Genomic DNA, 20,500 nt, shown 5'->3' with positions numbered 1-20,500 from the left:
TTGGTTGTCAGGGGGACAGGGGGGGTTTGCTGGCCCGGGGCCCCGACCTCACAGGCGGTGGGGGGGCCCGGAAAAGATGGCTGACTCACGACCGCCTCGATATTGAGCCTGTGCGGAGAGACCGAAGCAGAAAGCCCCGGTGGAGGATGAGCCTGCTGTGTGCGCAGTATCTCCGGTGAGGGGCAGAGCTAGGGGACAGTGTCATGTGTCAGAGAGCGACAGCAGGAAGCGCTGCCCTGTGTGCCGGGCATCACCGGGGCACTGTATAGTGGGGGGCACACCATGTGCGGGTACTGTATGCTGGGGGGCACACCATGTGCTGGGGGAGTATACTGCTGGGCTGCCCCTGGGCACACCATGTGCTGCTGTATACTGGGCACCTATCATCAGTGCTGGGCACCCCATATACTGCTGTATACTGGGCACCTGCTCACTGTATATGGTAATGTATACTGGGCACCTGCTGGGATCTCTGCTGGGCATCTGGTCACTGTATATGATAATGTATACAGGTCACCTCTGTGTCATGTGGTACAGTATGGTGGGCTCTTGCTCTAGTCATGTGGGCTACTCTCTTTCTGGTCACCATGTGATAATGTATACTGTCATTTCTAATAACATGTATCCTCTATAGCCCTGATTACCGCTATAATCCTATATACTGGTCATTTATTATATTGTATACTGGTCACCTCTGTCATATGTGGTACAGTATGGTGGGCTCTTGCTCTAGTCATGTGGGCTACTCTCTTTCTGGTCACCATGTGATAATGTATACTGTCATTTCTAATAACATGTATCCTCTATAGCCCTGATTACCGCTATAATCCTATATACTGGTCATTTATTATATTGTATACTGGTCACCTCTGTCATATGTGGTACAGTATGGTGGGCTCTTGCTCTGGGCATGTGGGCTACTCTCTTTCTGGTCACCATGTGATAATGTATACTGTCATTTCTAATAACATGTATCCTCTATAGCCCTGATTACCGCTATAATCCTATATACTGGTCATTTATTATATTGTATACTGGTCTCCTCTGTAATAATCTATCGTACAACCCTTCTGACAGTCTATAATATACGCCGCCATTTATAGTAGTGTATACTGGTTACTATAGTATACACAAGGTCATTTATATTCCTGTATGGGGGCCATCTATCTAGTATACGCTGTCATTCCTAATCATGTATAGTGATCACCTCTATAATAATCTATGGCACATCCCATCTGGCGGTCTGTGCTGTCCATCTATAATAACACACTGGTATTTTATGTTGGCCTCGCCATGTGCTGCTATTTTCTGCTCATCTATTACCTTGTATACTGCTCATCTATAATAGCATTTACGTCTCTAATAACATCTGGAATCTATGCTGATCGTCTCTTAGAATATATACTGGGCACATCTATAATATTATGTTCCACCTCTGGAGTCTATGCTGGTGGTCTAGAATATTGTACATGGGTCACATCTATAATATGTTACACGCCATGTTGGGTTGTCTATATTGGTTATCTATAATAATGTATACAGGTCATGTCTATAATACTAAGTTACTCCTTCTGTCAGTCTGTGCTTGTCATTTGTAATGTTGAATACTGATCACGTCTATAATAACAATATGTCACTGCATTTGTCAGTCTATACTTGCGACCAGCATTAGCCATTGTAATTTTATGTTGTCACTCCATATGGTCATCTATAATTATGTTGATCACCCCATATGGCGGTGTATACTGTCATCTATAATTATATTGATCAACCCATGTGATGGTCTATACTGGTTATTACATATAATAGTATATTATGGTCACCTTAGGCAGTGATGTTGATCATCTCTAAGGTTCTCCTTGTACATAGTCTGATCACATGTCACCATTTGCGTGGCAGTGTATACTGTCCTCCCATATGATGTGTATTGGGCAGTAGTGATGCCACGCGGTGCTGTGTGCTGGTCATCTTCTTTGCTGTTCACCTACTCTTGTGCTGTTCACCTGTGATCTGGATCTGCAGTGCTACACACTATATGTGACATATATATACTGGTCACTCCATATAGCGTGTACTGGTCAGTGGTCATCACATTGTGTTGCTGGTCGTCTCCTGGTTTAGTGTACGCCTGCTGCTCCTGTTTTCTGAATGTGTGTACGTCACTTAAATACTGTACTTTTGCTACTCATTGGTTTGTATTCTAGTTGTCAGTAAACTTTCTGACTGCTATATTTTTGTTTAGCTCCTCAGTGAAGCATAGCTCAGAGTAGCGCGTGGCTTCCTGTGTTGTTGGCGTCTTAAAGACTTGATGTCTGTAAAAAGGAGTGTGATCTTTGTTCTGCAGATGTCTTCTACACTTTGTCTCTGTTCTTCATCACTTTCCAGTCTCTGTGGGATGTTATGGAGACCTTCATGTTTAGAGCCTGCAGACCTCACACTAGTCACAGCCAAGCTTACTACTCTGTCCGCTTAGGAAATCACTTGTTGGGTATATACACATGGACTCATCTCTCTCCTGTCTTAAATGTGTGATACAATGTATCAGTATAAGGCCAGGTTCACATAGGTTTCCGTTTGGAGACCCCCTGAATGGAAACCTAACCTGCATAAAAAAGCATTTATCTTAGGAAACCCGCGGACCTCGTAGACTAAATGGGGTCCGTGTGGTTTCTGCTCTATTTCCACATGAAAAACGCAGAGAGAGAAGTGCTACTTGAAGGAGGTTTCTTTCCGCGTTTTTCACGCTTAGTGGGGAACGAAATGGCCCAAACGTAGATTTGATCCAGGCCTAAGTAAAATGCGTCATCCTGGAGTCCAGACCGTGTGGCAGAAGAGCGTTGTCTAGCCTCAATATGTTTGCAGCAAATTGTCAGCTATTAGTTATAATGGGAGCAGCAGACATTAAACGTCAGGCTGCGCCCCCTGTGTCTGGTGTCCGTGTACATTCACCCCCATGTATGAAATAGGACTAAAGCTTTCTTCCATTATGTTTTTTTTATTTTCCTGACAGAAGAAAAGGTCCTGCATGCATTTCATTACCAAAGTAAACAAACATGGCGGTAGAAAGTGTCAGCCATACCATGATAGTACTCTCCTAGCATTATTGTCCATTGCTTGGATCCTACTGTAGTAACAGTAGTGTGAACATATCCTTAGAAGTATTAGGTGTGCACAGGTTCTCATCCTCCTTCAGTAAGCTTGTACATTGCAGCGCTGTATTCTGACTGGTTTTTATGGCTCCTCTTTAGTATCTCCCTAAAGTGTATTAGAAAGTAACACTAAGGTGTATACAGTGATTAAGTCTCCATGTACACACTTGTGTGCTTTGTCACTGTGCTAGTGTTGTTCACAGCTAGTACACAGACCCATCATTTTCTATGGCGCAATACACATGCCTTGGTATTATTACGGGTCTGTGTATAGGGCCATGTGCTCAGTGCAAAGCTCAGGACAAGGCTTGTGGCCCATGGCTCTGTGAAGGGCACAGATGGCACTCTGAGGTTATGCCGTCCGTGCCTTTTTCCCTTAAATGTAAGTGTGCGTGTAGCCCAAAGGGGTTTCAGGGATTTGTAAAGTTCATGTGCAAGCAGGGAATAAACAAGTTTAGTACAATAACTAGCACACGCACATAAAACGTCCCCAGCCACTCCAGTGGTCTCTACCGTTTCTGCACTGATGACATCACATCCATCATTCATGTGATCACCACAATCCATGACTCGTCTCAGAGGTCACGCTTGCATAAACGCCACCAAGGCCTGTGATTGGCTGCAGCTGTCACATGACCAATGGACGTGGTGTCATTGCAGCATGACTGGTGTTGACTGCAGCATTGGTGGCGCTAGAGATTTTCTGGGTTAAGTCCTGGTTCCTTTTTACTTATTCTGTTTTAGACCATTTCCTTCTAATAGTAAATTGCTTAAAATCCCAAAAAATGGCTTTAAACATAATTATAGAAATAGTTAAAAGGAAGCAATTCACATCTATCTCATATCTGTGCATGTAGTCTCCTTGTGTGGCGGACTGTGGACCCCTGACCTACCAGTATCATCAGACAGTTGTGGATATAGCGCAGCCATGTTTGATGATTGACACCGTCCGTTCCCACAGTGGTCGGCTGTACACACAATAGACTGACCTCACTAGGAAGTCGTGTCATAACTTCTGTATGAGCAGTCCGTCTGCCAATAAAATGACACACTTGGATTAGTGTTGTGCTTGTCTCTTGGTCGGCGTCCATTCATTCCTCTTTGTTGTAGCTTCACTTGACATGAATGGACCTACTAAAATCTGCCGTCCGTTATTACCGCCCCTAGGGGGTCACTGCTTGTCCTATGTATATGCAGTAGGTTATTAGTGGGCGCCATAGGCTTAGGCAACTGCTATATGGATCCATGAAGGATGACCAAAAATAAATTGACCTTGACCTTCAAGGGGTTATCTGAGGTTTTAAGAAAATTGCAAAAGGAGGAAATGGTATAAAAAGAACGAAAAAACACCAAAATAAACAATTACTCAACTCTGAATTCCCCTTCCTTTCCAATGCCAGCGCTCCCTGTCAGTCCGGCAGCTATAAAATTCCCACCATCCCTTACATGACTGCAGGACGGTACACGAGATCAGTGATCTTTACCACGACTCCATATCCAGAATGGCGCTGGGAATGTAGGCGGTTTCACAGGAGAGGAATAGGTTCCTTGGGCTTTTTCTTATAATATTCTTCCTTTCTGCAAGTTTCTTAAAATTTTCCTAGAACATGTTCGGTTTTTCCTGATCAGGTTCCAATGTCTAATACAGTCCTATGAAAAAGTTTGGGCACCCCTATTAATCTTAATCATTTTTAGTTCTAAATATTTTGGTGTTTGCAGCAGCCATTTCAGTTTGATATATCTAATAACTGATGGACACAGTAATATTTCAGGATTGAAATGAGGTTTATTGTACTAACAGAAAATGCGCAATATGCATTAAACCAAAATTTGACCGGTGCAAAAATATGGGCACCTCAACAGAAAAGTGACATTAATATTTAGTACACCCTCCTTTTGCAAAGATAACAGCCTCTAGTTGCTTCCTGTAGCTTTTAATCAGATCCTGGATGAAGGTATTTTGGACCATTTCTTTCTACAAAACAATTCAAGTTCAGTTAAGTTTGATGGTCGCCGAACATGGACAGCCCGCTCTCAAATGATCTGAAAACAAAGATTGTTCAACATAGTTGTTCAGGGGAAGGATACAAAACGTTGTCTCAGTGATTTAACCTGTCAGTTTCCACTGTGAGGAACATAGTAAGGAAATGGAAGACCACAGGGACAGTTCTTGTTAAGCCCAGAAGTGGCAGGCCAAGAAAAATATCAGAAAGGCAGAGAAGAAGAATGGTGAGAACAGTCAAGGACAATCCACAGACCACCTCCAAAGAGCTGCAGCATCATCTTGCTGCAGATGGTGTCACTGTGCATCGGTCAACTATACAGCGCACTTTGCACAAATAGAAGCTGTATGGGAGATGATGAGAAAGAAGCCGTTTCTGCACGTACGCCACAAATAGAGTTGCCTGAGGTATGCAAAAGCACATTTGGAGAAGCCAACTTCATTTTGGAAACAAAGATTGAGTTGTTTGGTTATAAAAAAAAAGGCGTTATGCATGGCGTCCAAAAAGAAACAGCATTCCAAGAAAAACACATGCTACCCACTGTAAAATTTGGTGGAGGTTCCATCATGCTTTGGGGCTGTGTGGCCAATGCCGGCATCGGGAATCTTGTTAAAGTTGAGGGTCGCACGGATTCCACTCAGTATCAGCAGATTCTTGAGAATAATGTTCCAGAATCAGTGACGAAGTTGAAGTTACGCCGGGGATGGATATTTCAGCAAGACAATGATCCAAAACACTGCTCCAAATCCTCAGGCATTCATGCAGAGGAACAATTACAATGTTCTGGAATGGCCATCCCAGTCCCCAGACCTGAATATCATTGAACATCTGTGGGATGATTTGAAGCGGGCTGTCCATGCTCGGCGACCATCTAACTTAACTGAACTTGAATTGTTTGTCCAAAATACCTTCATCCAGGATCCAGGAACTGATTAAAAGCTACAGGAAGCGACTAGAGGCTGTTATCTTTGCAAAAGGAGGATCTACTAAATATTAATGTCACTTTTCTGTTGAGGTGCCCATACTTTTGCACCGGTCAAATTTTGGTTTAATGCATATTGCACATTTTCTGTTAGTACAGTAAACCTCATTTCAATCCTGAAATATTACTGTGTCCATCAGTTATTAGATATATCAAACTGAAATGGCTGTTGCAAATACCAAAATATTTAGAACTAAAAATGATTAAGATTAATAGGGGTGCCCAAACTTTTTCATAGGACTGTATATAGAAGAACCTTATCAATATGTACATAGGGGGATCATGGATCAATTCGTCATCATCTGGGTAGGATGGTGTTGGTATAGTGCTTGGAAATGGATGCCATAAAATTTAAAAGGCGCATATTACTTACCTGTGAAAACCTCTGGTGGGGTCACAGTCTGTTATGTCTATAGAGTGACAGCGTGCCATATAGTCATGTGACCGCTGGGGTGACACCTGCTTGTATAACATGTCATTGATCTAGGACAGTAGAGAGACTGGCGGAGAGCATCTGCAGCACTGAAGGTTTCTGTGGGGTTTGTGTTTTTCTTGGTAACCTTTCCTGCAGTCGGCCGGTTTCATTTCTTGAACTCTCAGAGTACTGCTGTAATGGAGGTTCTTTTTGTTATTTGGTCATGTCCTACAGCTGTGGTCGTCACCATGTGGTTCTCCAGTCATTGTGAAAGTCCCAGAATGCCTTGTTAGTCAGATGCTTCATTGTGAGACTGTAGAGCCCCAGAGAACATCACATATAGACTGGACACCTCTCCGGGGCCTGCACAGTAAAGCTTCCAGGGACTTTCTTTTTGGATCTTTTGTGGCCTGTGAAAGTTCTTCGTTCATGGTCATCCTATAAAAGTCAAGTTGGCTGCCGCAGTGTAAAGTGTTATACCCAGGCACCCGATATACTGTAAGGGTAGTATTGGGACATGGTAGTCCTATGACTCTCTGGACCAACACCCCCTACTCCCGGCGACCAGCTTCACTTTGGCATACCTATAAAATGAGAAGGGATCTTTCATGGATCTTAGGGAATTTTTCTACAACATCTGTGGCCTTCATTGGAGAGACCTAGATGCATAGATGGTCTCCTCCTTTTTCAAGTGTCAAATGGGGGTGAAGTATGGTCTCCCATTCTCCCGATGGGTGCGGCTTTCACCACGTAGCAGACACTTATGGCATAAATATCTCCGATGGAAATCAGGACTTGGGAGTCAAAGTCGGGACCAATTTTGGGTGGAGTTGGAGTCGGAACAAAAGTTGCCAACTCTGCTTCAAAGTAAAATGACGATTTTCTTTGATATTTTTCAGTTATTAATATTGTATGAGATGTGTCGTGTGTTACATATTTACTTTCATAGGGATCAATCCCTGGCTTTTTGATGAATTGGAGGAGCTTTACTGCTTCTGAAGGACCATGGAGGTCAGATGTTTTTAGGAAGGAGTCGGACTTTGGTACAATTGAGGTGTCTGAGTCAATGGTTTGGCCTATTAACGCCACTGCCCTGATGATGATGATGATGATGATGATGATGATGATGATGATGATGATGATGATGATGTAGCACTTGTAAGTTTCATTGGGACCCTTAGCAGTGGTTCAGTCCGCTGATGTTGTCCCCGGACCAGAGACTGTTGTGCACCCCTGCTATGTATGTTTCCTCTGTCTATAGGTTCGATGTAAGTAAACGAATGCTCCTCATCCTGCAACATTTGCAGTTCACTGGGTTGGTGTTCCAGGAATTTTCTAGGCGCCTATTAGGAAGGAGACTGCTTAGGTTACACTTTACCTTATAGTGTCTACATCCCGTTATGTGATCAGGTTTATTTCCTAACAGATTTGTACATATACAGTTACACTCCGGACTGATGGCACAGAGTTCACAGAGTACGTGGCGGAAGTACAAGTGATCTGAATATGTAACCAGCCATGTGGCTAAACATGGTCCCCAATGATATATGCTAACATATGGGACATAGCCATAGCCATTGGATGGAACATTGCCATCTGATGTATGACCAGTCTTGTTATAATAGTCTGTTGTGTTATAATGTCAGCCCCTAGCCTGGTCTATTGGTCAGCTCTAAAATTAGGAGTTGGTAAGAAGATGCCTTTGGGTATTATCTCACCAACCTAGCTAAGAAGCAATAGCCAAATAAAGAAGTGGTCCAGTCTCTGTAGACATCCAAGCCTAACCTTACAAGTCACTTGCCCCTGCTGATACCAAGATTGCAGCTCTCCTGGGTATTTACAGCCACCTACCCCTCTCCTCTCTGCTTACCTGGTCATCAGAACAGATTCCCAAATACCTAATAGAACCCATCACTGCTAATGTCCCAGTAGTCACAGCAGGTGTCCAACTCATCGATACCCCTCCATTATAGTCACAGCAGGTGTCCAACTCATCGATACCCCTCCATATAGTCACAGCAGGGCTCCACCTCCTCAACACCCCTCCATGTAGTCACAGCAAGTCTCCACCTTGTCCACACCCCTCCATGTAGTCACAGCAGGTCTGCACTTTGTCCACACCCCTCCATGTAGTCACAGCAGGTCTGCACCTCGTCCACACCCCTCCATGTAGTCACAGCAGGTCTCCACTTTGTCCACACCCCTCCCTGTAGTCACAGCAGGTCTCCACCTCGTCCACATGCCTCCATGTAGTCACAGCAGGTCTCCACCTTGTCCTCACCCCTCCATGTAGTCACAGCAGTGGCTGCATCCAGTGGCCTGCTAAGTGGAAGCACCAGCTGCCAAAAATATGAGCAGTACGGCCCAAACCCTGTTACCATGGCCGTTTTGTTTGTTGCCAAGGTAAACCTTGTGAGTTTTGTTCAGCATTGCCATATATAATCTATATTAATCCTGTATCGCATTTGGCACGATGGCCTTTCAGTACTGTAAGAAAGCTGGATGGCCTTGTACAAGCATTAGACTATATTCACACGTGGCAGATTTGTTACTGAAATTCCTGCAACTGTCCCATTAATAAGAACATGACTTACAGAACCCGCTCCATTCTGTGTGGGGAACAGATGTTAAGTTGCAAAATTTCTGCATCAAATCTGCAACATGTGAATGTAACCATAAACCTGACCACGTGGGCCCTGATGTGTTATTCTTCTGTCTTGTTGTACATAGGTGTATACTCATTTTGTTCAGTAGTAAGTGTATACTATAAGCACTTTATATGTATATTATTAATCCATTGGATGCTGTTCATTCCTCTAATATAACATCACTTATCGTTCTCAGTCCCAGTTTGCAGCTGTCAGATGAATGAGTCTGTGACCACACAAGCTTGGTATTACCAGAATCCTTCCTGTGAAGCCTGGCGTCTCATCCCACCAAAATAAATCGATCTGAATTGGCCACAACTTTGCAGCCTCATCCAAGTGTTACTAGGCATATTAATATTATGGAGAAGGGGGTCCCCGCTTGGCCCCCGCTCTGATCTAGAGTTACTCACAAAGGGCTTTCCCTAAACCTATTGCAATGCCTGCCATTCAAGGAGCTGCTGTAAGAGATATGAGTGACAAGGCCCTGGCATGGTCAAATCCAACATGTCTAATTCTCCTTCCCCCTGACATCTGCCATCATGGAAGAGTCAGGACATACCTGTCCATATTAGATGGTCGGCAGGTTTCAGCAGCCCTTCCATCTATGATCTTTACCTTGGCAAGCTGAATAGGCGCCTGACTGTGTGAATCTGTGCAGAGTCTTCTCTCTCCTCTCTCTTCTGCATTTCATCTATTTTTGATTATCTGTTTTGCTCATTTTAGCTTCCTAATAACCAGGTGAACAGACAGGCTGCGAAAATAGACATTTACGTTGTAGGATCCCTCCACCGTCCAGACTCGTCACAATTAGGGGGTTAGATCTGCTGATGGTATCCTGTGAAACTTGTCATGGAGGGTACGGTACTTTCTAGAAGTTTTGGGGCATTGCTAGAAGATCACATGTGGTATGAAAACAGCCGTACTAGACACCTGTTGCTTTCATATACCGCTAACTTCTGAGTGTGAAATTTGCTTAGAGCATCGTGAAATCTCAGTGACTTGATCTTTCTGTAGGAAGACTCTGGTGATCTGTATATCTGTGTGTGTGTGTGTGTGTGTGTGTGTGTGTGTGTATATATATATATATATATATATATATATATATATATATATATATGTGTGTGTGTGTATATTTTTGTGTGTGTATAATTTATTTATATGAAGCTCAGTTGCGGCATCACACGGTGCAAGCTGTTGGGACATGGCTACGATGGATATCTAGATCATAGGTAGTCCGTCATCCATAGTAGACCCTTCAAGCCTTTTGGTAGGAATGCCCTGGCCCTGGTCAGCCTGTTTTTTTCCTGAGAAATTGGGACTTTCCAGGAAGAAGGCTATTGTTTGTTGATGGTAGACATAAAATATTTTTCATAAACCCATTAGAGAACAGGGGTTAATATCTCCTACCAAGCTGCTCCATTTTCAGCTGTATCCCGTAAGGTAGGGCTTAGCCAACGGGCAGAGTGTAAAGGGGTTTCCCATGAACATGACTAGATTTATATTTGTAGGTATTTAAAAGTTAAACATTTTTTGCAATTAAAAAATTTAATAGCATTTTACAAATTTTCCTGACATACACAACATGACACCCGTGTGCCGTCCGTGCCTCCATGGCCCCATTCACCGAGGTCAGTGACCATAGGACCTGTCCTGAGGTTTGGCCCAGGCTTGGCTTTGTCTGAGGCCATAGCAATGAATGGGTCAGTGTGTTAACTGCAAAAAACATGTCAATCGGGTACATGAGGCCTAGAATTGTGCTTTTTAGATTTTATTATGAATTTAAAGATTAAGAGGTTTATGCAGGAATTGGAGCAAGCCATGATGTGTCCTGGGGGAGGTGAAGAAAAACAGCATGCTCCCCTGTCCCCAACACCTTTGTTTGCTGCTATTTCCATCTTGTGCCGTGTCTGCATTGCCAGAAGTCCTGGGACCGCTGAGACCAGTCGGTTACACTAGTGGTCACTGGTGATGTCGCTGGTCTCGACGGTCACGTGACCCTCAGGGATTTCAGCAACGTGACTCCGATGCAAGAGTAAAAGGGAACCAGCATCTGGCAATGGAGCACCTGGGAAAGGTGAATTTTACATACACCCAAGACATCCCACAACTCCTGGATAACACCTTAATAGTTGTATCACTTTTCAGCAATGGTTGTGTCTTTAGAAGTACTTTATAATACCGCATGTACACAGCTGACATGCTCTGTACTAGTCTATGGGGCAGGTACGACTGCTGTATCATACCAAGACAACAATAAGTCTCACTCCATGTGCCGCCATTCAGACTCCCACCGGTGTCCTCACTCAGACCTGCTGCATGGTAATGCCGCTGCTTTGTGTATAAACTTCACCAAAAATGTGATTCTTACAATAAAGTGCGAGTGCAGCATTGGCTGATATATAATGTTGCAGGGTGTGTTGGGTGAGATGTTTTGTGACACGGCACACCTTCCTTAGGTGTTTCCTGGAGCTCTTGGCTGTGTTCTTGTCACCTGCTCGCCCTTGTATTGTGAGTGTTAGCAATGACAGATCACATTTCTGACATGTCTCTGCCTCCAGTGCTTTACCACAGTCACTGGAGACCGGAGCGTTTCCCTTGATCTTAATGCAGCCTGAACCCTCGTACAAGCACCTCCGGCCGCAGCTGTGCGTGTAGAGCAAGGACTATAATATGAGATTACCAGTAATGGCAACCCTTCCGTCACCTGCCATACATATCTGTATCTTTACTGTGCTTCAGCTGTTCTTGTGCCCTCCTAATATATAGTTGTAGTCAATTAAGGATTTCATGTAGTGGCCCTGCGACATGTTCTTATTATTGGGGTCCAGTCCATGATATGGGGTTATGTGACAACAGTAAGAAACCCTCCCTGTTCACAGTAATGCGGCCAATAAAGCTGCAAAACACCTAGATAGAAAATGTCATGGTAGGCATCAAGAGAAACCAGCAGTAGGCTCATGTGAATGCTGCGCAAAGTACCCAAAATGGGTGGATTTATTTTTTTTTATTGCATGTGGGTAACTTTTACAGTCCTCCTCATCTTTGCCGCCAATGTGCATTGGGTTACTTTGTTCTGAGTGGATGTACCCCAAGTATATTATGAAAGCAAGCGTTACATAAACCTATATGTAATGTTTCAGACTGGCCAAATATACGGAACAAATCTAGTAGTGTAGGGAGACTAATAAATGGAAGACTAGGGATTCATTCAGATCACGGTTTCTGCATTAAATGGACGCAAACGGATGGCCATCGCTTTACATAGACCTCAATGGTAAAACAAAATCAATGGAAAAAGTATGAGTTTCTGATATCCATGTAAACGATGTTCTAAACAGATGTAAAATAGTGATCACAATAAAGCCAAAAACATACAGAGAATGTACCATACGCTGTCCCTCCATACACATGGCTGGTGCCAAGGAGGAGACGTGATGGATGGAGATTATAGTGTTGAGCGAGATGTTGCTGCCTAAGGTCTGGCCGCGTCTTACATATGGTACCATATAGACCGTGCAGCTGCTTTGGGGCCCTTGGAGAGTCTGGAGACCTCTTTGCTTGGTCTCTTATCCATTGCTACTGTTTGATAAGGACCAGTACAGGACTCGCCTCTCCTCAGGGTTGGGAAGTGGAACAGACGGCAGATACCATGTCATATTGAGGACCCCATTTTCATTTGTTGTACCCTTTATTTCCCATGTATGTCATGGACTCTATCCCTTGATCTGACTGGCTCCTCATGTTGTGTCCGTTTTCCCAACATTACCAATTACCGGAGACTACTGGACAAGCTGCTGCTGTCATCTGCGTCCTACATGATCATCCGATGGAAGACCCTTCTTCTAGGCCTTATCTGACGTCTCTTACGAAGCAGACCCCTTATATTGTCTTTAGGTTCTTAGAACGTCAAAGAGTTGGCTCTCCAATCTTCACCATTGACCTCCCTCTGACATTAGGCAGTGTACCCTGGTGATTGTATTTTATTCCTCTTTTTTGTACACTTGTGCCTTTTATATGTATTTCAGGCCTCTTTCTATTAGAGGACCTTGCATTTATCATTATGATGGTGTAGTATCCATATAAGCCAGTTCCCATGCTGTGTGGCCTGTGATGTGTCCGACTCCCTTGCTTTATGGCCTGTGATGTGTCCCAACTCCCTCGCTGTGTGGCCTGTGATGTGTCCGACTCCCTAGCCGTGTGGCCTGTGACGTGTCCGACTCCCTTGCCGTGTGGCCTGTGACGTGTCCGACTCCCTCGCCGTGTGGCCTGTGACATGTCCGACTCCCTCGCCGTGTGGCCTGTGACGTGTCCGACTCCCTCGCCGTGTGGCCTGTGACGTGTCCGACTCCCTCGCCGTGTGGCCTGTGACGTGTCCGACTCCCTCGCCGTGTGGCCTGTGACGTGTCCGACTCCCTCGCCGTGTGGCCTGTGACGTGTCCGACTCCCTCGCCGTGTGGCCTGTGACGTGTCCGACTCCCTCGCCGTGTGGCCTGTGACGTGTCCGACTCCCTCGCCGTGTGGCCTGTGATGTGTCCGGTTCCCTCGCCGTGTGGCCTGTGATGTGTCCGACTCCCTCGCCGTGTGGCCTGTGATGTGTCCGACTCCCTCGCCGTGTGGCCTGTGATGTGTCCGACTCCCTCGCCGTGTGGCCTGTGATGTGTCCGACTCCCTCGCCGTGTGGCCTGTGATGTGTCCGACTCCCTCGCCGTGTGGCCTGTGATGTGTCCGACTCCCTCGCCGTGTGGCCTGTGATGTGTCCGGTTCCCTCGCCGTGTGGCCTGTGATGTGTCCGACTCCCTCGCCGTGTGGCCTGTGATGTGTCCGACTCCCTCGCCGTGTGGCCTGTGATGTGTCCGACTCCCTCGCCGTGTGGCCTGTGATGTGTCCGACTCCCTCGCCGTGTGGCCTGTGATGTGTCCGACTCCCTCGCCGTGTGGCCTGTGATGTGTCCGACTCCCTCGCCGTGTGGCCTGTGATGTGTCCGACTCCCTCGCCGTGTGGCCTGTGATGTGTCCGACTTCCAGAATATTAATCGATTATTTGATGTGCTAACAGCAGCCTATGAGAAATCTATAATCTGCTTTTGCTCCGCTTCCTCCCATATATCCTAGGTTCCCCTGAGACCTTCCCTTCCCAGCCGCCTGCTATGGGGTTTGTGAATGTTTCTGCTATTATTTTAACCCTTTGGGTTAATGGTTTCTGTCCATTGTGTCATGACTACATGTAAGTGTTAGGAACCAGTGGTTTCCTATATTTTGAGGGAATTTAATGGGATTTTGTTGTATCCCACCAGAAATGACAACCACCACCCTTTTCAGAGTGCAACCTACAGCACACTCAGCTGACTGAAGCTTTTGCTGTTTTTTTTTGTTTTGTTTTTTAATATATTAAAGCCAAAGCAAGGAGTGAATTTAGCAGTATAGGAGCTTCCTATAGGTGTCCCATTCCAATTGAATATAATGGGACATATATAGGAATGTGTCCTGTGAGGATGGTTATCCTTGTCGTGTACCCCACCCCTTAATCCATTTAATCTCTGGTTTCCATTCAGTCCCATTTGCCACACGGTATAATCCAGGCCCAGTCATGTAGTTACCTTTGCAAACATCAGAATGGCTGGTTCCCTGGCGCTCACGGTAGTAGGATGCCATTGCTGTTACTAGTCAGTTCATGTAATGTCTTCTCTCCTAGATATTCTACCGTCAGCCGTAAGTGGTATTAATGAAAAGTGTAAGCAGTTAGGAACCACAACTCGAGCGGGGTCAGCAAGCTGGAAGGAAAGTGTGTACAAGTTACCAACGCTTGGCTGACTCCGTAACTGCAGAGTCCAAACATCAGCACAAAACCTGGACCCCGGCAGGAGCTCCACGGCAGGGCTTTACATGGCTGAACAGCTGTATACAAGCCGTACAAGGCCAAGCATCCGATGGAGTGGTATAAAGCACAATGGCAGCACTAGACTCTGGACAAATCTCAGGAGAACATTACCGACCTGACTACATTGTGCCAACTATAAAGCCTGATGGAGGATGGGGAGACCTATGGGCTGTTTTTCAGGGATCAGCCTGGGCCCGTTAGTTCCAGTGAAGGGAAAGCATAATGGTTCACTATACCAAGATGTTTCGGACCTTTATACTTCCAACCTTGTGGCCCTTTTCCGTTCCAGCATGACTGTGCCCCAGCTTACAAAGTAAGGTCCATCAAAGCATGGTTGGGGGTGTTTGGTAGACCCCTGACCTCAACCCCTAGTATGGAGACTGCAGACCAGACCCTCTCATCCAACTTCGCTATCTGACTTTCCAAATTCTCTCGGCCGAAATCTTATAGAAGAGCGGAAGACGTTTTAGCTGCAGGAGGAGGACTAACTCCATGTTAGCAAGGGATGTTCTAAAAGCTCCTGTACGTTTATCTATATAGTATGTTGGTGGTATATGGAGTGTTTTCTTACTTGACCACGCCGTGTGCTCCACCACCGAGCGCTCTGCCGTATTCTACTTGTGTCTGACTGTTCTTCATTCCATCAGTGATAGAAGCCACAAGACTCTGAGGATCTCCTTGATATTGTCTGCCCTGTCTCCTGTCTCCCTCCTCCCGTCCTCAGTAAATAGCCCTGTCTCTCATGTACGCTTCACAGACCTGACTATGTGTCTTGCGTGGAGGAGCAGGATGAGAGGAGGTAGCAATTAAACTGACAAGCGGGTTTTGTTGATGCCAGGAGATATGGCTCCTGTTTCCTCATCTGCTTGGCACGGTGGAGCACAGATGAAGTGCTTGCTTTCGCAGTGGCAGCGTGTTCCTCTATCCGTTCCCATCCTGTGATCTCATTTATTGAAGTGAGCAGATAATTGATGCTGAACATTCAGGAGGTCACACGCAGCCATTTTGTACCTTACATTTTGCATTTAAGTGCCCGCGTCTGAATTTGTTCTAGATTCAGCTTGTAAGCGTCAAAACATCACCTGTTCCTTCACTCAGAATGTTCTAGGACTTATCCCATCAGTAGATTGGATATGTATTGTACGGATCCTAAAAAATAAGACTACCTGGCATGGCCACCAGTTGGCTGTTGTCAGCTGGCCCTGAACCGTATAGTGGACGGAGCCCAAAGTACAAAGGTGCAGTGGCCATGTTGGGTTACAGCTCAACTCTATTCACAGTCACCCATATTAAAGACTGGAAAATACCTTTCATTTTATCCCCCCCCCCCTTTATTTTCATACAATAATTTCCAGATCATTAATGATACTTTATATATGATTTTTATCGTCGCATTGGACAAGATTTACCAAAACCAGTACGAAGAAGATGTGGATCTGGTGCCCCTGAAACCCCTCAGATTTGACTTCACTTACAGGAACACTTTGCAAAAACCAGCTTGGTGTTGGGGGCACCTGCCCCACATTTATTTACACTATTTTTGGATAGATCTCCCCCCACCATCCCCATCCTGAAGTATTCGTGCCATCTTGCAGGTAGTGCCCGCTCATTCTCGTATGCAGAGCACCCATTGACAAAGGTCTGGACACCCGTAACATTTAGGAACCTGCTGTCTGTTATACCTGGAGCAGTATAAACATGTGGTATTAGGATAAAACTACATCTTTTGCATCAGATCAAGTGTAGACAATTCATGGCAATCGGCACTGGCCGTGACTGGCCCTGCGCTGGTACCTTGCAAGCAACAGAGTGCGGCGCCATACTTCATAGACTCCCTCATTGACTATCAATGGGATGATATTTGTCCAACTTCATATTGAACCTGGGAAAAAGTACAATTTATTGGCATAATAATGATGAACAAGTGGGTATATCCCTGTGCTAGCAGCTCTATTACTATAGGTTCTCAGTGTACCATGTCCCATGTTGTAATTGAATCTTCCACTCTTCTCTTCATACAGGCAGGCCGAAGTCCTGAAAGCAGATATGACAGGTAAGTGTGTTTTATGATCTGTCTTCTCTTGATGTTACTGGGTTTTACAATCTCTGTGACGGGAACATCACCTAGTTCAGCTTCATTCCACCTGTACGGATAAAAATAGATGTATGGAATTCAAATTGTAGGCACCTCCTTACCTGCAGTACCATGGGAAGCCTCTAGGAGCGCTCCACTGGTGGACTCCAGGCTGCTATAAATGAGGTTTATGTTCTACTTACAGCAGATAAAACATGCACTGATGGTAAGGATATCACCTGATCCACGTCCAAGAAAAATAATAATATATAAGGAAGTTGCTAGTTCTGTAGTTTCCTATGTAATCCTGGAAGTGATTCTCACCTGGATCTCCATGTTGCTCTGGTGGTTTGTGGTTGTCGCCCATAGACTTCATCACGCAAGGTGGTATTGACGGGATATGAAATTACTATACTTCTCCACCAGCGATCTTACTTCCTCCTATTACAATGCTACACACTGTGCATATACATTGTGTATACAAGGCTTTAATGGAATCTGCTCACCATAGAGTAATTGTGTATACTAGTGAGGAGGGGGGTTTCAAGTAAAGGGTTAATAAGTCGCAGTGCTAATGCCAAGGTTTCACAGGCCTTCATTCCAGTGCTGGACGACAGCTCCCATTCCCCTTGCTAGGCTGTGAGGCCAGCACTGCAGGATGACATCACCAACTTCCACTTCAGCCAATTACAAGCCTCTGATTGGCTGAAAGGGTAGTCGGTGACATCATCATGTAGTGCATGGCGTCATGGACCAATGAGGATACCAGAGCCGCCGCGCTGCAACAGAGGATCAAGGAGGGATGAGAATAGCTCAATTTTGGTTTCAGCTCTCCCTGCCACCAGGGAGGTTTTTTGCCCCTCCAGATTATGTTTTTCAATGAGTTGGGCAACTCGTTTAACCCCTCTTTATAACTCTGCACACAGCATATCGTCATAGTTGCCGTAGGACCCAGACTCTTGAGGTCTCCTTTCAGACACATTGCTGCTCGTAAATGGGCATTGTCTGATATTAGTACATCTCGTGATTCACGTCCCCTCGTTCTCCGGTGGGCGTCCCAACCCATGCTAGTTCCCATGTTCACATAACATTATTTTTGAAGACATTTGGCACATGTTTGGAATTTCTTGGTACGTAGGCCACCTATGGATACCCTCATCATAACAGGGTGTTCTGTGTAGGGCATTAGCAATCTCTTGCAGCTCTTGGTCGTCTGTTTTCAGAAATAACCTTGCGGTTTCTCAATTTCAGAATCCAAGCCTGGCACAGCGGAGGTGTGGACATCACGTCAAGCGCTACAGGATTTGTACCAGAAGATGCTTGTGACCGATCTTGAGTATGCGCTGGACAAGAAGGTGGAGCAAGACCTGTAAGTTCCCAATTTGTTATCTAAGATTGCACACGTCCACATACGCCTATACATAGTATATGTTCTCTCATACTTTAGATATTAGGATTTTAACGCTAAGTGTAACTGCATCCCTCCGCTCCTGACTTATGTTTGTCTATGGGAATTGCTGTATTCGTAGATTTAAAGGGAGTCTGTCACCAGTAATGGGCATATTGACCTCTGCATACAGTAAAATACCTTTAGGGTCATCTGAATGGAACGTTGTTTTCTTTTCTAAATTTGGTCCTCTTTTGTAAAGTAATCTTTATAAAACCTATTACACAAACTATCAGCCTGAGGCACCGAGGGCATCTCTGGCGCTGCAGACTGTTCACGCCTCCTCCATATCTATTGCCTGCCTTAGGTTCACACCTGCACTGGGCTCTCCATCGTTCGAGTCCACCATAGGACCTGAATGACTGAGAGCCAAACCGCTAAAACAGGGGTAAGCCGTGGACTAGACTATAATGGGGTCCGGTGAGTCCACAGGAGACACTGGCATGGATGTGAACCTACCCGTACACTGCTGATGGGAGAATAATAGAACCTGGCAGAGATTACAAAGTCTCCGTATTCTCACGGTTGGGCTGGGATGTTCATTAGTGGCACATGCATACCACCATTCCTTACGTTCCAGGGCCGGTGAGGGTGTACTGTGCATATGTGGATTGCATAATACTACACCCAGAAGCTAAGGGGATTGCAGCATTTTGAGCGGCTTCTTCTTAGAATAGATTTTACATTTTTTAGCCTGGAAATCCCATATTACACATACCTGCAGATTGTAAATGCATTGCAGTCCGCAGGAATCGCTGAGCAGATTGATATAGTTTTGATAGAAAAGTTCCAGGATAACTTGTGTGCTCATTCTGACCATGGTCATGTGGATGGTCCTTGTATACATACTCTTACAAGGAAGCTGTCAGGCACTGAATAGGACCGCCTACTGGACTCCTAAGCATGAAAGAGCAGGAGCTGAAATGAAAAAATAAGTTATACTGAATCCTTTCCCTTATAATGTGAAGGATACCGCCTTCGCCAAGCCGCTAGGTACACCCACGATAACCCTTCTTACCTTCCACTCATTCCCCGTGAGTGTCTGAGTTCATAGAATAATATGAAATGAGCTTTATAAATTTTTATATATTTATGAACCTGAGTGGGTCGATACTAGCCACTAACCTATACAGAAATACATATCAGTGGATGTCAAGCAAATACAGGTAACAGCACAATGCAATGCAGAAAATAAAATGGGAATAAAAGAATAGAAAAGGATAATACCACATTGTGGACTGGTTCGCTAAGGCCTCACTCTTGGGCCTCAGGGCGTGTGTTTAAGTCAGTCAAAGAGCATGTGTCCGCTACATGTTGTCCAGGAACAAAGAGCTCTTAGGCCTCAGGGCACTGGTTTAATTCCACAGCATGACAAGCCTCGCACCTTTCTAGGGTCAGAGAGAGCTTCTTTCCCCAGGTGAGACCATTTCACTCTTCCAGTCTCCTCCCTGAGGGATGTCACTAGGAGGGGAAGGAAGTCCCGCCCTCCATCTTGAAACCAAATAACTATGAACAGCCATAATTCAATGCCAGATGACCATAGTGTCAGGCAAGGGGTATGATGGGGTTCGTGGCGAGGCCCCCATCGTGTAGGCACCAAGAATGACACCCCAATTCGTTCAGTGTCTTGACCTCTTACCTGCTCTCAACAGTACTGAGTTTGGACTGGAATTGCGCGCCTTCGTCTTGCACACTTGAGGAATTTATCTGTGACTGTAGCATGTCCTCCTAGGGAAATATTATCAGAAAACCGTATTTCCTTTGTAGTTTTGGCTATAGCCATAAGTCTGAGGTTTTTGCCAATACACAGCTCCACGAGGTCTCCCCTGCTGTGATAATGAGTTTTGCACTTGTGTGCCAACAAAGACCTGTGTAAGGGACTCTCTGGGGTTTGATTACAAACTA

General features: G+C 45.2%; 1 protein-coding gene across 4 annotated transcripts in view; it reads left to right on the top strand.

Annotated features, from left to right (window-relative positions):
- The first annotated feature begins 37 nt into the window (after nt 1-37).
- Nucleotides 38-20,500, top strand: part of SMG7 (SMG7 nonsense mediated mRNA decay factor) — a 39,224-nt gene continuing 18,761 nt past the window's right edge. For all 4 annotated transcript variants that reach the window (XM_075287453.1, XM_075287452.1, XM_075287451.1 and 1 more), the window contains exons 1-3: nt 38-175; nt 17,096-17,127; nt 18,400-18,517. In XM_075287453.1, coding sequence (XP_075143554.1) covers nt 147-175; nt 17,096-17,127; nt 18,400-18,517 — 179 coding nt within the window. In that variant the 5' untranslated portion in view covers nt 38-146. The remainder of the gene's footprint in view (nt 176-17,095; nt 17,128-18,399; nt 18,518-20,500) is intronic.

Source organism: Leptodactylus fuscus, chromosome 9 (assembly GCF_031893055.1).
Source record: "Leptodactylus fuscus isolate aLepFus1 chromosome 9, aLepFus1.hap2, whole genome shotgun sequence".
Taxonomy (NCBI): Eukaryota; Metazoa; Chordata; class Amphibia; order Anura; family Leptodactylidae; genus Leptodactylus; species Leptodactylus fuscus.
Note: the sequence above shows the minus strand (reverse complement) of the source record. Positions and strands in the feature narration are given on the sequence as shown.